The 15,771-nt window shown below is 50.1% G+C and overlaps 1 protein-coding gene across 1 annotated transcript; it reads left to right on the top strand.

The window, feature by feature from the left end:
- Nucleotides 1-98: 98 nt before the first annotated feature.
- On the top strand, nucleotides 99-3,505 carry LOC147972998 (uncharacterized). Its single transcript, XM_087524017.1, has 4 exons — nucleotides 99-389; nucleotides 466-622; nucleotides 1,553-1,665; nucleotides 3,057-3,505. The coding sequence occupies exons 1-4, from the start codon at nucleotides 311-313 to the stop codon at nucleotides 3,059-3,061; spliced, it is 354 nt and encodes a 117-aa protein (XP_087380143.1). The 5' UTR covers nucleotides 99-310; the 3' UTR covers nucleotides 3,062-3,505.
- The last annotated feature ends 12,266 nt before the right edge of the window (nucleotides 3,506-15,771 follow it).

The raw sequence follows: 15,771 nt of genomic DNA, 5'->3' as shown, positions 1-15,771 counted from the left end.
CAGTTAGATGTTGGACACGATTAATTTACTAATTATTGTTCGTACCTGTAGAAGTAATTTTGGATTAGGCACATTGTGGTTTCCTAATAGGAACTAAAATTATGTCCGGAAAAAGAGGAGAACTAATTACAACAGGACTTGCAGTTCCTTGTGTTTGATTCCTTATAGATGGACGTTGGATACAGGAGTAGAAGGGCCATGAAGAAATTATAGTAGAAGGGCGATGCGAGCTACTGAGTGTTGAATTAAAACTTGGATTGGATAACCAAAAGCATAATCAGAAAATTGGGTCAAACGCCTCTGCACCGGCATGGCGGCCGCCGTCGCGGCGCTGGTCATTTGCTCTGTCCTTCTCCCCCTCGCCTTCCTCCTCGGTCTTCACCGCAACGGTAAGCCACTTCCACCATTACCTGCTTCCCTCGTCTGATTTGCCTCGGCGGATCTGTGCTGATTCTGTGTTTGTAGGGCATGGATCAGAGGAACGCGCAGCCGTCATCATCAGCACCATGAGATTTCCCACACCAAGTTTTGAGCTTTGTTTTCTTTCTCCTCAGCTTGCTGCATTTTTTGCTACCGCAGAGTTTGCGAATTTTCTGATGAATTTCTGTGTTGTATTTAGGAGGTAGGTCTCAGGAAGCACAGGCATTTGGATGGTCAGATTCACACGCTTCTCACCTACTCATTTGTTCCATGAACAAGCCCTCGACTTAGGGCATCTAAAATTGCAGCTTTCTTGTGTGACGATTAGTCTATATCATCCTTATTTGTTTACAAAGCCATGAAATTTAGTTGTCTATTTATCTGTTACAATCAATTGGCTCATTTACCAATCTTCTGATGGCGCTTTATCCAATCATGTGTGCGTGCGTGCGCGCACGCGCATGTGTGTGTGTGTGTGTGTGTAGGATGTTAATCGGTACCTTGGTTTTGAGTTTCAAAGTTGAAGCGATTATTATGCCCAATCCCAAATGAACATTATTGTTTCTCTGAACTTGATCTTCTCAAATGGACACGTCAGGTCATCTGTCCTTACTAAAGGGGTTAGTTGCATAAGCATACATGATTCTATGAGCAAATTATCTTCACTGATCTATTTTAGAGAGATGTCTGATTAGCTGCACAAGCATACATGGTTCCGTAGGTAATTTGTTTACCCTGATCATCTTGCTATCCAGTTCTGTTGGTATGGTCTGAAACAGATTCACAAGTATTTATGATGATCGTTTGCATGGTGGGTCGTGCTAGCAATGTGCTTTGCGTATACATGATTCAAATATTTGTTAGGTGTTTTAGTTTACACATTTCTCCTAAAAATCTGTATATGTGTATGCAGTCATTTTTTAATTGGCTTAGTTTACACATTTCTCTTGAGAATCTTCATATCGAACTGTAATAGTATGTATAATATAGGTTCGTATTTTTCCATTACTTCTTGCCCAGGTCTTCTATTTCTATACCATACTGTTCTCGTGTCATTCCCGTTAGTTCTTATAGGGCCTGCAGATCAGCTCAGTTACTCCTGAAGACAGTTTAATGATGTTCATTCTTTCAGTTTACGAAAATCTCTGCCTTATAGGGCCGGTTCATATTGGCATGGAGGAGGCACAGAGGTTTATTTGGCTGGCCTTGAGGGGGAGACCAAAGCAAAACTTCAACATGTTCAAGGTGCATATACTCTGCTACTTGTGTTCGTCTCCCTACCTAACATGGAGCACTATACATTTTGCTCAATAGTTAGTTACTTACTTTACTGAAAGTTGTGATAGTCAGAGCACATACATGCTTGATTTTACTTCAGTTAGTAGCTGTATCCAGTAGGAACTTATTTGTGAAAACTAGACCTGGAGAAAGTATGCAACCCTGTTTTGTGCAGATAACTACTTTTGGTTACATATTGTTGGCAAATTTAGTAGGCTTATACAATAAGCTTCTTCATTGATTTGTTATTCCTAAACCTGTAGTTACGGAGATCCATGAGTTTCATAGAACATATAAACGCTGGTGGGCAACCCGCCGTTCTGGGGGCCTTCGCGCGCGCACGATCGCTGGCCGTTCGATCAGCTTCTTCGATCGTTTTTCACCCTCGATTTTTACTATTCACTCCTATCTTTTGTTACAACTTTAACTGCTTTACCGGGTGGCTGCCATTGGGCCCATAAAATCATTGGTCCATGCAGCAGCGGAGTGCTCATCAACTCGGTCTGTGACAAGCAGCAACAGCATCATCATGGTCTGCCCCCTCCCACCCTGACCACGTCTCATCTCTGTTGGGTCAAGGTTGGGTTGGAGCTACAGCGGCCAGCCACCAGGATGACGCTGACAGCCAAAGAAAGCTCATTCCCCACCGCTGACAGCCAAAACCGCTCTTGTGCTCATCAAGGTCCCTTTCACCTCTCTAACCTCTGTGTTAAGTCTGTCTGGTTCTAGGCCGATTAAGGTTTTTTGTTTTGTTTTCACTTCCACTCTGTTTGATTTAAGCGTGGTGGCCAGATCCTCTTGAGATGTCCAGTTGAGACACCTATCCATTTCTTCTCTTTTTTCTCTTGAGAGGAGAGGAGAGGATGCTAACTAGCGAAGTACTATACTACTACATTTCAAACCATAATAAGGTCCTTCAGTAAAAACAAAACAAGATTTGCAGCGTCGCAGTAGCAAAATTCCAGCATCCACTAGCCACACAAAAAAGTATGTGTCCAGTGATAATATAACGAGAGAGGAATTCAAGGATTAGTTTATTATTAACCTATGTAGTGTATGCACTGGTAGTTGATGGAGTTTCAAGCAACAAGCATGGAGCACCTTCTTCTTTCTATCATGTCACTTACCTGATAACCTGATAATTTGGTAATTCTCTCTGTAATGTCATTCATATACCTGATAAAGCCAATTTCTTTGGGCTCTCTGTCATTCATATGTTCAGTAATGCAATCTGAATTATTATGTAGAGGTTACTCCAGTCCTCACTATTCTTCTATTTGTCTCTGTTTAGTGTTTTACTTTTTTTATCAGCGGCATAATAGATAACCATATCTACATTTGTCTCTGTTTTCTGTCAGGTTAATCAATGTATAGGACTGCACTTTTGTGTGTCCTTTCCTTCAAGCTGTCATTCAAGAGAAGAGAGGAGCGAGGCCTCGATCCAGACTCAGGAGGAGACGAGGAGCAACACCTATTTTTATTGTCCGTCGAGCGCTATTATACTTTGCGGTTCCGGCTACCTGATCACTAACCTGAATGAGTAAGTAGAGCATTTTATATGATGGTCTTGCTTCCTTTTGTGATCATGTATCTATGTTAGATCCGGTGAGAAAAGGCGGCTTCCAAGCAGAGGATGCGGCAATGTTGGCCACGTTTGGTTTTCATAATCTAATAATGTATCCCTTCCTATCTACTTCCTGCGTGTACCACACTGTAACTAAGCATCGATGTACCAGTAGTAAAGACTTGAGTGTCTGAATATTCTCACAATAGTTGTCTCCCTCTCGCCCTTTGCGCCATTGCCGCATCTAGTTACTCAAAGGTCAAAGCACACTCTGGAACACAATCAAGGCAGAGAAACGCCCCGGTCGCCATTACACCGCCGGAAGTACTTTGGCCACCGTCTTTTCCCAGCCGCCGGCGACCCGGAGCTCCCACTTGCAGGCAATTACGCACCCTTTCCTCTCGTCGCCTTCGTACCTCAGGCAGTGGGCCGCGCAGTCCATTGCACGGACGATGCTTCTGGCGCCGCTCTCCTCCACAAGGCGCTTCCAGCTGCAGGTTATCACGCACCGTTTCCGCTCGCTCTCATCGCCTTCGTACTCCCGGCAGCAGCTCATGCAGTCCGTTGTACGGACGTTGTTTCCGGCGCCGCCCTCCTCCACGGTACCGTGCGGGCACCCCGCATAGCACAGGGGGAAGTCCTCGATGCTTCCTGCCACGCATTTGCCTATGCAGTCTTCTTCCTCTTGCTTCAGTTCCCGTCCGGCGACCAGCAGAAGCCCAGCGAGCAGGAGACACCCCACAGCGCTACCCGTACACTTGGCACCCATGGCTACTGCCTGCCAGCGATTTTACTTGGCTTAAGAGATTGGAGATAGCACATGATGAGATGGGCATGGACGGACGAGAAGGTGCAGTATTTATACACGGCGAGGGGGGCATGACGACGTGCACGGCGACTGAAGAGGCGAGAGGTGCCTGGCATCGATCCGACGATCGCGCACGGCGTCCCGTGTCCCGTGTCCCGACGAGTTGACATGAGCTCGTGTCCCGGAGTACAATATTTTTGAATCGTTTGCGAGCCAGACCTGGATGGGGCATCTGATCCATGGCCACGCTCAGTTAAAAAAACACATATGGCAAATCAGATGGCGCTTTTGACTTCGAGCACGGCCATGCACGGCTTGGTTTTATCATCAGTGACAGAAATGGATTGTCCCCTTGGTGTGTGTGTTTTTTAAACAAGGCAAAAGGCTTGCCATTTTTATTGAATAAGAAGAAGGTTTATGAGTCTTGGCCAAAGATCAGGTTACAAGCATCATTCTCGCGGCATTATATTACACAAATATTTCGCCCCGGCAAGGCATCACAACGAAGTTTTCGCTTTGACGCGAGTCACAAGCACCCTGACCGGAATCGCCGTGCTGCAGAACACACGCACATTTCACTCGTTCCAGATTTTCCAAGAGATAAGAAGCATAAGGGAAAGAAGCACCCTTCAAGATTGTGACCTCTCGAAACCAATGTTGCGTCACCATGCCTTGACGGTAACCATGCCTCCCCAGTCTGTAGGATGGACATCATATAAACCAAGCCATGTTGGTGTTGAATAGGACGTATTGCTGATCCTTAGCGAGCTGGAGAATCGGCCCGTTGCCAAGTACTGCCCCTGTAACTACTTTAGTAATCTAAATGCTCTCATATTAATTTATAGAGGGAGTACTCAAATTTGCATCAGAATGGGTTTAGGATGCCTGCCATCTTGAGAACTGATTGGCTTAATGTCATCAGAGGCTCAGAGCTCTCAAATGCTCAACTAAGACACGCTAGGACAGAACATGTTCATCCGCCATGAACCTGTAGAGTTCGGGAAATTGCTGCCAAGTGTGTTCTTCACTCACACAACGAGGGAACGGGAAGTGGCCGCCAATGAGCAGTGGCGGGCCTAGGATCTCAACACGAGGGTGCCAGAGTTCAAAAAATTTGTGAAAAATTACACTACAGATTGAGCTTGATCTAAACATTATCATAATCTCAACAAATAGTCCCAAAATAGCATCAACTTGTTAGATAATTAGTGGCAAGTACATAGTATAAAGTATTTTGCATTTTCAGAGGGGTTGCGGGCCTAGGAGTTTGCAAAAGTGTGTGGTTAGGTCTCTGACGACTGAGACTGATCAAGTCTCAGTCAAGTGATATAACCGGTAAGAAAAAGAAAAACAAAGAACAAAATTGCACGGCTCGATGTATGATCTCGTGAATATTGCATCGATCAAGACTTAATCAAGTCTCAGTCAACTGAGATGTAGCAAGACTAGATGGGGTTCTGCACACAATTTCTCGAGATTATATTCTCGTGCTACTCATAATTCTTACTATTATCTCCTTTACCTTTCAAAATATTTGAATGTATTGTGACAGTATGTAATATACTCGACTATGATTTAGCAAATCGACATTTATCTCACCAATAGAAATGTGGTTACAAAGAAAGCTAGGCAGACGGATGAATCTAAATCGTGCCATGGCTCGAGACCGGTGTACCCTAGATCTAAATAGACACTGACGCACGTCAACATCAGCTAACTAGCAGCAAACAACACGGACACTTCAGGTACTTTCGTACTACTAGCAGAAGAAAAGTACTTGGACGACAGTTCCCACGAACGGCTTGATGAGATGCGTCGTCCGAAAACCGTCCGGAGTCTGTCGTGCGTATAGCATCTCTCCTAGCAGTAAAGTACGTAGCAGTCGATGAAGGACGTCCCTAAATCCATGCATCTTTGAAGGCAGCTTTCATCTTGCTTCAGTTCTCGTCCGGCCTCCACCTTCACCGCCGTCACGGCGCGGCGGAGCTTCCACTGGCAGGTGACCATGCACCGTTGCCTCTCGCTCTCGTCGCCTCCACGCTTGCGGCAGTGGGCCGGGCAGTCCGGTACACGGACGTTGTCTCCGGCGCCGCTCTCCCCCACCGGAAGGATTTCTCCCGCCGCCTTCTCCCAGACGCCGGCGCCGGTGCCGCCACGCTGGAGCTGGAGCGCGCGCCCGCAGACTGCGGCGCAAATGAAGTCGGGCTCGCGTGACTCGATGCATTTATCAAAGCAGATTTCTTGTGTGGACTGCATCTCCGCCGGCGTCACGGCCAGCAGCAAAAGCCCGGCGAGCAGGAGACCACACACAGCGCTACCCTTACCCATGGCTGCTGCCAGCAACTTTAGGGCTCCTTTGATTCACAGGGTTCGAGAAGTGTAGGAATAAGAAACATACAGGAATATGATGTACTGTCAACTGAAATCCTAGGTCAGGTAGCAAAACAGAGGATTTTTTCCATGAAGTCCAACCTCATGCTTGTTTTCCTGTGAAAATGAACTAAGAAGTTCCTATAGGATTGGTTCCTGAGGAATGCAATCCAGTGAATCAAACAGCACGTAAAGGAAAACTTCTAGAGGGTGTCAATCTTGTAAAATTCCTATGCAAATCCTATGAATCAAAGGAGGCCTTACTTTACTTGGCTAAAAAGTGACTGCAGATAGCACCGGATGAGATGGGGCGAGAAGATGCAGTATTTATGCGCGGCGAGGGGCGCATGACGACGTGCACGGCGACCTGCTCGGAAGACGCGAGTAGCGCGGCCTGGCATCGATCCGACGATTGCGCGAGGGCACGTGGGCGCACACGCCGCTCTTCCGTGTCCAACGAGCTGACATGGGCTCGTGTTCCGGAGTGATACTTGTGATATTTTTCAATCGTTTGGGAGGCAGATGGATGCCGATGGGTGCAATTTTAATTCAGAAGATGGAGGCCCCGTGCATGAGAGAGAGGAGAGTTGAGGTTAACCAATTGCTTCCGATCAGTCCACTTGCTTCCAGTATCGCGTGCGGCGTTTTAAACTTCTAATTTGCCTGCATACAACACTTGCTTCGATCAATCAGATAAAAGTGCCCGTGCCTGCTGCTCGATCTCATGCAGTTATCGGATGGTTCACGCGATGGATCGATGTGTTTGTTTGTGGATCGATACGTTTCCAGGAGATGAACAGAAAATCAACGGGAATGTTAAAGATTTGACGTCAGTTTTTTAAGCATGACAAATCTTACGCTTGAGATGACAAATTATGTTGTAGTCACACGGCTAATTTCTCGAGCAAACATGGCAAATTCTGCCAAAAAATGAGCACGACAAATCCGAAGGAAATTGACATGCTCGCAACAATATAAATTATCATCCCACAGCAGACTGTAGCGAAATCCAAAGTCAATTGCTTGATACCAAGAACAGAAATTTGCCCCTCCCTACCCCCGCGTCGCCAGCCCCTGGCGACACGGGGGGCGATCTACAGCCGCCGGCCCTAGGCCTCCGCTCCTTTCTCCCCCCTCCTGCCGCCACCCGAGGCCACGCCGCCGTAGCCTGGCCAGTGACGGCGGCGGTGGGGCCCTTCCCCTCGCGCGGTGGTGGCGATCTCCTGTCGGTGGCGGCTGCTCATGGATCGGCGGTGCACCGGCGGCAAGGAGCAGCGGGCGCCCGACGACGAGTGTGACGGCAACAACAGTGCAGGCGCGTTCTCCCCGCAGCTGAGGAGCACCTGTGGCGGCGGCCCAGATCACGGGCCTCGTCCGCGGGCCGGCAGATCTAGAGGGTGTCTATATGCGGGCATGGTGGGCCTGACGGTGCCGGCTTAGGCACCGTGGTGGTGCCGTGGCCGGTCAGGCGGCGGCGGCCTGGATCCATCGTCCAGTCCCCGACAGAGATGGTGGCGATCCGTGCACGAGATGCTTGATAGAGGTCCTTCAAACAAATCCGGGTGAAAACTTGCTTTCGGCTTACTGCCAAAGTCGGCGGTGATGGCGCTATTTTGCGACATTTCCTTCTTGAAGGCATCGCTGAGGAGAGTTTCAAGGTCACTGTCTGCTACCTCCAGGGGAAACCCTAAATCAGCAGATCGGAAGACAGCGACGTTTTTATGTCGTTTCCTTCTTGGGGGCGTCGTTCTTGGAGGTGTGCACGGGCTCGAGAGACCAGTGGACCGCATCTTTGGTGGAGTGGTGCTTCATCCTATACATTCATGGCGACGGATCTCGACGGCGTGGCGCAGTGCAGATTCGGCGTCCGATGTGCGAGGATGGACTCGCGCAGGAGGACGACGCTGTCTGACGTCATGGTGGCGTCGATGGCAGAGAGACCTGACACGGTAGATGCAACAGTACAACTCTGAAGATGGATTGATGGCAGATGGTTGCGGCGGCCTCATGCCCAGCAGGCGTCCTGGTTGAGAAGTGCGCCGGACTGGTGGGTGCCCCATATACCCAGCAGGCGTCCTAGTTGGGACCTCAAGTCTTAGATGTTAGGTTTGGTTGCGAGGTCTGTTTGATATTAGACCCAGACTATCAGCATCCCTACATCAACTGGATAGGAATAGCGACAAATGTTGCTTAAACGGTGGCTTTAGTCTTACTGTTGTATGACTTTGTAAGGTCTTATGTGAATAATTAATAAAATGGCCGCATGCATCGTCCAGATACAGAAGCCGGGGGTCCTCCATATTTTTTTAAAAATGCAGTTGAGTTTTGCCGTTGTTTGGAGGGAGGGTCGAGTCATAACGAGGATATTGAGGGGGCGCCGGCTGCCTGCCAGTGTCTTCCCATATACACTAGGCTCTTGATTGTAGGCTTGGTGCACATCAGCGGCATCAATGGTCCCCCCACCCCACCCCACCCCCGTCGTCGAACCCATTTTCTTTTGTTTTTTGAATGTTGGTAGAAACTACCAAATTCATTGATCAGAGAAAAATGACAGGGGGTGGGCTACAGATAGTAGCACCAAAACAAGAGCGGGCGGGCACAAGCGAAAGGAAAGAGAAACACAAAAAAAGAACACCACACTGCCTACAAATTTAGCCAGGATCGAAAGGAATCCCAGCTCCCGCGAGATTCCAGAGTGTGATCTCCTCTCTTAATTTAGTAACGAAAGAGTCTAAGCACAGAGCTTCCTGTTGGAAGGTCCTCCTGTTCCTTTCCTTCCACAACTCCCATGGGACAAGATGTAGCAAGGACAGTGTTCATTTCTTCTTCTCCTTAGCGGCTTGGTTGTGACAGTGTGCCATCCATCCGATGATGCTTGTCTGATTGTTCCAAGATTGTGGCTGGAGCGCCGGCATGTTGGTTAGGTGTGCGATCTTGCCCCAAACTTGTTTGGACCATGGGCAGTCCCAGAACAAATGTGCCGTTGTTTCTAGGTTTCGCTCGCATAGTGTATAGAAATAGTTGTTCTCCCATCCGCAGCGCAGCAAGACATCGGCAGTTAGGATCCTCCCAAGCGCCGCAGTCTAGATGAAGAACCGACATTTCTCAAGCGCCCACGCCCTCCAAATTAGATTGTAATTCTCCGTGGGAACCGAGCCCTCGAACTGCAGAAGGTAGGCCGATCTCGCTGTGTACTCATGTGACTCCGTGAAACGCCAGGCGATCGAGTCGCCCTGTCCATCGTGCAGTTGTACTGTATCAAGCAACGCCGCCAGCCACAACAGTTCCGATAGCATTTGGTCGGTCAGTCCCCTAGAAAGGTCCGAGAGCCAAGTTTCTGCCTGCAGCGCCTCATGGACCGTTCTGTTTTTTCTTGCTGAGATCTTGAAAAGAGCAGGTGCAATGATTTTGGGGCATTGTCCAAGCAGCCAACGATCATGCCAAAAGTTGGCCCGTTGACCATCTCCCACTGTAACCTCAGTTGCCATGGCGAATAACATGCGGTCTTTCTCGTCGCATGGAAGTTTGAAACTCATCCAAGGCCGCGCCGGGTAGTGCCACGCAGACCATAGCCATCGCAGTCTTAGAGCGGTCCCGAAGCGCAGAAGGTCCAGCACTCCTAAGCCACCAAACTTTTTTGGGCGACATATAAGGCTCCAAGCCACCCTACATTTGCCACCCGTGCATTCAGTCTCACCACTCCAAAGCCAGGCGCGACATATCTGTAGCATACGCTTCCAGACCTAGGCCGGTAGTTTGTGGACTGTCATCATATAGATGGCCAGCGCGGTCAATCCCGATTTCAGAAGCACCAACCGGCCGCTCTTTGCCATTAGTCTGCCCTTCCACATCGCTGTTTTGCTGCCAAATTTCAGAAGCAGGGGATCAAGATCAACTTTGGTTAGATTCCGTAGCGATAACGGCATTCCGAGGTATGTGATGGGGAAGCTTGTAATCGGGATTCCAAGATGCGCCAGGACTCGTTCCAGCTGAATCGCTCCGCATCGTATAGGCAGGGCTGCGCTTTTGTTCTTGTTTGTGTGAAGACCCGTTGCCGTCGCAAAGCATTGCAGTAGAAAGTTGATCATTGAAGCGTCTCTCTCCGTGGGGTTCATGAATAGAGCGACGTCATCGGCGTAGAACGAACAGCGCATCAAGCGCCTTCGCCCCGGCAGTTTCGAGAGCATGCCGCGCTCCGTTGCGATGGACAAGAGTCTTTGCAGTGGGTCCATGGCCAAGATGAAGAGAAATGGTGATAACGGATCGCCTTGCCGCAAGCCGTTTCGATGAGTCACGCTCTCTGACTGATGTCCGTTGATGAGCACTCTCGAGGTCGAAGTCCTCAGAATCATCGCGATCCACTCGCACCATCGTGCGCCAAAGCCCCTAGACTGCATCATCTCTATCAAGTACGCCCAGGAGAGCGAGTCAAACGCCTTGGCAATGTCGAGTTTTAGCAGGATTGACGGCTTCTTGGTCTTATGCAGAAAACGGATCGTGCTCTGTACATACAGAAGTTCTCCTGTATACTGCGTTTTTTAATGAAGGCACTCTGGCATTGGTCCACTAATCCTCCCAGTTTAGGAGCGAGGCGCCGCGCAAGGATCTTAGAAAAGATTTTTATCAAACTGTGCAACAATGAAATAGGGCGGAAATCCTGAAGTGTGTCCGTCCCCTGTTTCTTGGGAATCAGTGTTGGGGAACGCAGTAATTTCAAAAAAATTCCTACGCACACGCAAGATCATGGTGATGCATAGCAACGAGAGGGGAAGAGTGTGATCTACGTACCCTTGTAGATCGACAACGGAAGCGTTTGGTTGATGTAGTCGTACGTCTCCACGGCCCGACCGATCACGCACCGAAACTACGGCACCTCCGAGTTCTAGCACACGTTCAGCTCGATGACGATCCCCGGACTCCGATCCAGCAAAGTGTCGGGGAAGAGTTCCGTCAGCACGACGGCGTGGTGACGATCTTGATGTACTACCGTCGCAGGGCTTCGCCTAAGCACCGCTACAATATTGTCGAGGACTATGGTGGAAGGGGGCACCGCACACGGCTAAGAATATGATCACGTGGATCAACTTGTGTGTCAAGGGGTGCCCCCTGCCCCCGTATATAAAGGATCAAGGGGAGGAGGCCGGCCGGCCTCTATAGCGCGCCAAAGAAGTGGGGAGGGAGAAGGAAAGGGGGGCGTCGCCCCCCTCTCCTAGTCCAATTCGGACCAGGGGGAGGAGGCGCGCGGCCCACCTTTGGCTGCCCCTCTCTCTCTCCACTAAGGCCCATATGGCCCATTACTTCTCCCGGGGGGGTTCCGGTAACCCTCCGGCTCTCCGGTTTTCTCCGAAATCACCCGGAACACTTCCGGTGTCCGAATATAGCCGTCCAATATATCAATCTTTATGTCTCGACCATTTCGAGACTCCTCGTCATGTCCGTGATCACATCCGGGACTCCGAACTAACTTCGGTACATCAAAACTCATAAACTCATAATATAACTATCATCGAAACCTTAAGCGTGCGGACCCTACGGGTTCGAGAACAATGTAGACATGATCGAGACACGTCTCCGGTCAATAACCAATAGCGGAACCTGGATGCTCATATTGGCTCCTACATATTCTACGAAGATCTTTATCGTTCAGACCGCATAACAACATACGTTGTTCCCTTTGTCATCGGTATGTTACTTGCCCGAGATTTGATCATCGGTATCTCAATACCTAGTTCAATCTCGTTACCGGCAAGTCTCTTTACTCGTTCCATAATACATCATCTCGCAACTAACTCATTAGTTGCAATGCTTGCAAGGCTTATGTGATGTGCATTACCGAGAGGGCCCAGAGATACCTCTCCGACAATCGGAGTGACAAATCCTAATCTCGAAATACGCCAACCCAACATGTACCTTTGGAGACACCTGTAGAGTACCTTTATAATCACCCATTTAAGTTGTGACGTTTGGTAGCACACAAAGTGTTCCTCCGGCAAACGGGAGTTGCATAATCTCATAGTCATAGGAACATGTATAAGTCATGAAGAAAGTAATAGCAACATACTAAACGATCGGGTGCTAAGCTAATGGAATGGGTCATGTCAATCAGATCATTCACCTAATGATGTGATCCCGTTAATCAAATAACAACTCTTTGTTCATGGTTAGGAAACATAACCATCTTTGATTAACGAGCTAGTCAAGTAGAGGCATACTAGTGACACTCTGTTTGTCTATGTATTCACACATGTATTATGTTTCCGGTTAATACAATTCTAGCATGAATAATAAACATTTATCATGATATAAGGAAATAAATAATAACTTTATTATTGCCTCTAGGGCATATTTCCTTCAATCAGTACGATGATGGCCTTGTTAATTCTGTTGAGTCCCCTACTATCCATGCGGTGCAGCTGGTTCATAGCCTGCAGCAGGTCCTCCTTAATCGTCTCCCAACAGTGTTTAAAGAACCCTCCTGAGAAGCCGTCGGGCCCGGGAGCCTTGTCCTCCGGCATGTCGTCAATCGCCTGTTTTATTTCCTCCAGGGAGAAATCTCTCTCAAGGTCGGAAAGATCCATGTGTTCAAGCTCTAGCTCGTCCCAGTTGAGTGCTCTTGTTCTCTGTTGACCCTCGCCCAGGATGCTCTGAAAGTGTTGATGCGCAGCCGAGGCCATCTCCTCCGCGTCCGTAACCGTGCCTGACGGTCCATGTAGCACATGAATTGTGTTGCGCTTGTGACGTGCATTAGCCTTGCGCTGAAAAAACTTCGTGTTGGCATCACCCGCTTTTAGCCAAAGCACCCGGCTTCGCTGCCTAAGCTTGATCTTGAATAACACAGCAAGTCCCAAAAATCTGGACTTTAGCTTGGCTCTTAGTTCACTCTCATCGTGAGATAGCTGTCTGAAATCTTGTTGCGTGTCCAACTGGAGTATGAGCTCACTCGTTATGCCAAGCTGCCTCTGAACATTACCCACGATTGTTTTGCTCCAAGCTCGTAAGGCCTTGCTTAGCCTATGGAGCTTCGTATTTAGCCTAGTGATTGGGCACACGTTCCCTGTAGAAGCAGCCCAAGATTGGTTTACCACCTCGTGGAAACCCTCAATGTGTTGCCAGTATGCTTCATATCTGAACCTTCTGTTGGTTTTTGTGATCATGTCATTTACAAGGATAAGGGGACAATGGTCGGAGATGGCAGAGGATTGCGGCAGCAGCTTCGCCCCAGGGAATAGGAGCTCCCATTCCACATTGCAAAATGCCCCATCGAGCCGGACCAGCGTGGGTGGAGTCTGCTCATTGCTCCATGTGAAACGGCGTCCAATTAAAGGAATTTCATGCAAACTTGATCTATTCAATGTGCGCCTGAATCTACTCATCCATGTACGAGATAATATGCTATTGTTCTTGTCCTGGGGGTCGGTTATCAAGTTGAAATCACCGATCAGGACCCAGGGTCCGCTCGTGCCGTTGTGGATGGTCGCCAGCTCGGCCAAGAACGCCGGCTTCCTCTGATCATCATGGGGGTCGTAAACCGTCGTCAAGCTCCAAGGTTGGCCCCCTCCTGTGGGCGCAAAGCTGATCGTGATACTGAAATCCCGCACCGTCGTGGTGGTGGCGTGGAAACAATCCGAGCGCCAGCACAGTAGGATACCTCCACGGGTGCCGGCAGCGTTGAGGGACACGCATTGGTCGAAGCGGGGCCCAACGATCTCTGTTCGGTCCGAATCTGAGAAGCTGGAAAGCTTTGATTCCTGAATGCATATGATCGAACAAGATACGCGATCAAGCAGCGCTCGAACAGCCGCTCGTCTTGCTCGATCATTAAGCCCACGCACATTCCAATTCATAATTGAAAGGTTCTCACTCATTGGTGCACAAATAATCCCACATGAAAGCAAGCATGAAAACAAATTGAGCCTTAGTAGATAGGCAACCGGCAGTCTTAGCAGATAGGCGTGCTACTAGACAGCGCACAGAACTAGGGTGACATGGATTTGATGGATAGCTAATCATGGAAAACAGGAGGTACTGCAGCAATCAAGGCAGGCGCAAGCTCTACGGAGCCTTGGCCGAGAGCTCCTCGAGGATCGCTTGTAGCTCGTTGTCCGGCAGACGCAGCTGGGCAGGCGAGGACAGACCAGCAATCTCCGCCAGCTTGGCCACATTTTCCGGCGGCATCGGGCTGCGGAAGAAGTTCAGGTACTCTAGCAGGGTGTCATCGTTGAAGTCCTGCACACGCTTAATGAAGCCGAGCTTGACGCTGATCGCCGCCTGCGAGCGTCTCGAGGAGGATAGGTTGGAGCATGGACGCAGCAGCCTAGCACTTTGTCGGGGTGCTTTCACCACACCGAGCAGGCGCTGCCGGAGAGGCCGCGATGCAGGGGCTGGTGGTGGCGGGGTGCCCAGGATCAAGGATGACAGCAGCGTCACAACTTTACTGATGAAACCCCGCTGCTCGTCCATGTGGAGCTCTGAGACCCTGGAGGCGATCGCCGCCACGAGCCCGGGTCCAGACAGGTTTGCCTCCGCCAAAGCCCGTCTCGCGCGTCTCTCGGGAGAGGATTGAGCCTGGGTGTGCGCAGAGCCCATCTGAGTTTGCGTCGCCGTTGCAGCACCAGGGCCGAACACCACCTCTGGGCCCGAAGCCCAGCTCGGCTCCTGTCGCACACTAGTGAGCCGATCTGGCAGCCAGCTAGGCAGCCAGCAAGGGTTTGGGTTTGCTGAAAGCGAGGCCCATGCTCCACCGTCCAGCCATCGCGAGCTGCAAGCATCCCCGTGACCCGGAGCACTGGCCGTCAAGGAGGGCGGGAGAGGAGGCAGCTCGTAAGCGCTCTGGGTGCTCTGGCAGGCCAAGGGGGTCCCTCCCATCTCCATGGCGATGTCCGGCTCCCAAGTGCTCTGGGAGGGCCATGGCAGCGTGGTGTCAAACATCAGTTGTGTCTGCCTTTTCGGCAGACCCCAGCTCTGGGGCATCTCCCAGTAGTCTTGTGGTTCTGGCACTGGGGGGGCAAGCCAGCTGAGTGCATGCGGCAGAGGCGGCAGCTCAAAGCTGCTGCAGCCTTGATCGAAAGAAGAGGCCGTCCCAGCCGTGACGATCGCTTCAGCGCTGCTGGCCCCGACCCCGCCTGCGTTGGGGGAGAACTGACGTGGTGGCGAGTATAGAGGCAGCATGCCACTGAGACCGTGATCCCTCCCTTCCCGCTCTTCTTCAAGGAGGCTTGTGTGTGCCCAGGCGTTCGCAGCTAGCTCCGCAGATGGCAGATCAGAGGGCTGCAGCCCGCCGGCAGTCCCGACAGCCACAGCCAGCGTGCTCTGGGCATCGCTTCTTTCATGA

Source organism: Triticum urartu, chromosome 5A (genome assembly GCF_056163025.1).
Source record: "Triticum urartu cultivar PI428250 chromosome 5A, HENAU_Tu73, whole genome shotgun sequence".
NCBI classification, from domain to species: Eukaryota; Viridiplantae; Streptophyta; class Magnoliopsida; order Poales; family Poaceae; genus Triticum; species Triticum urartu.
This window is presented reverse-complemented; position numbering and strand designations above follow the sequence as displayed.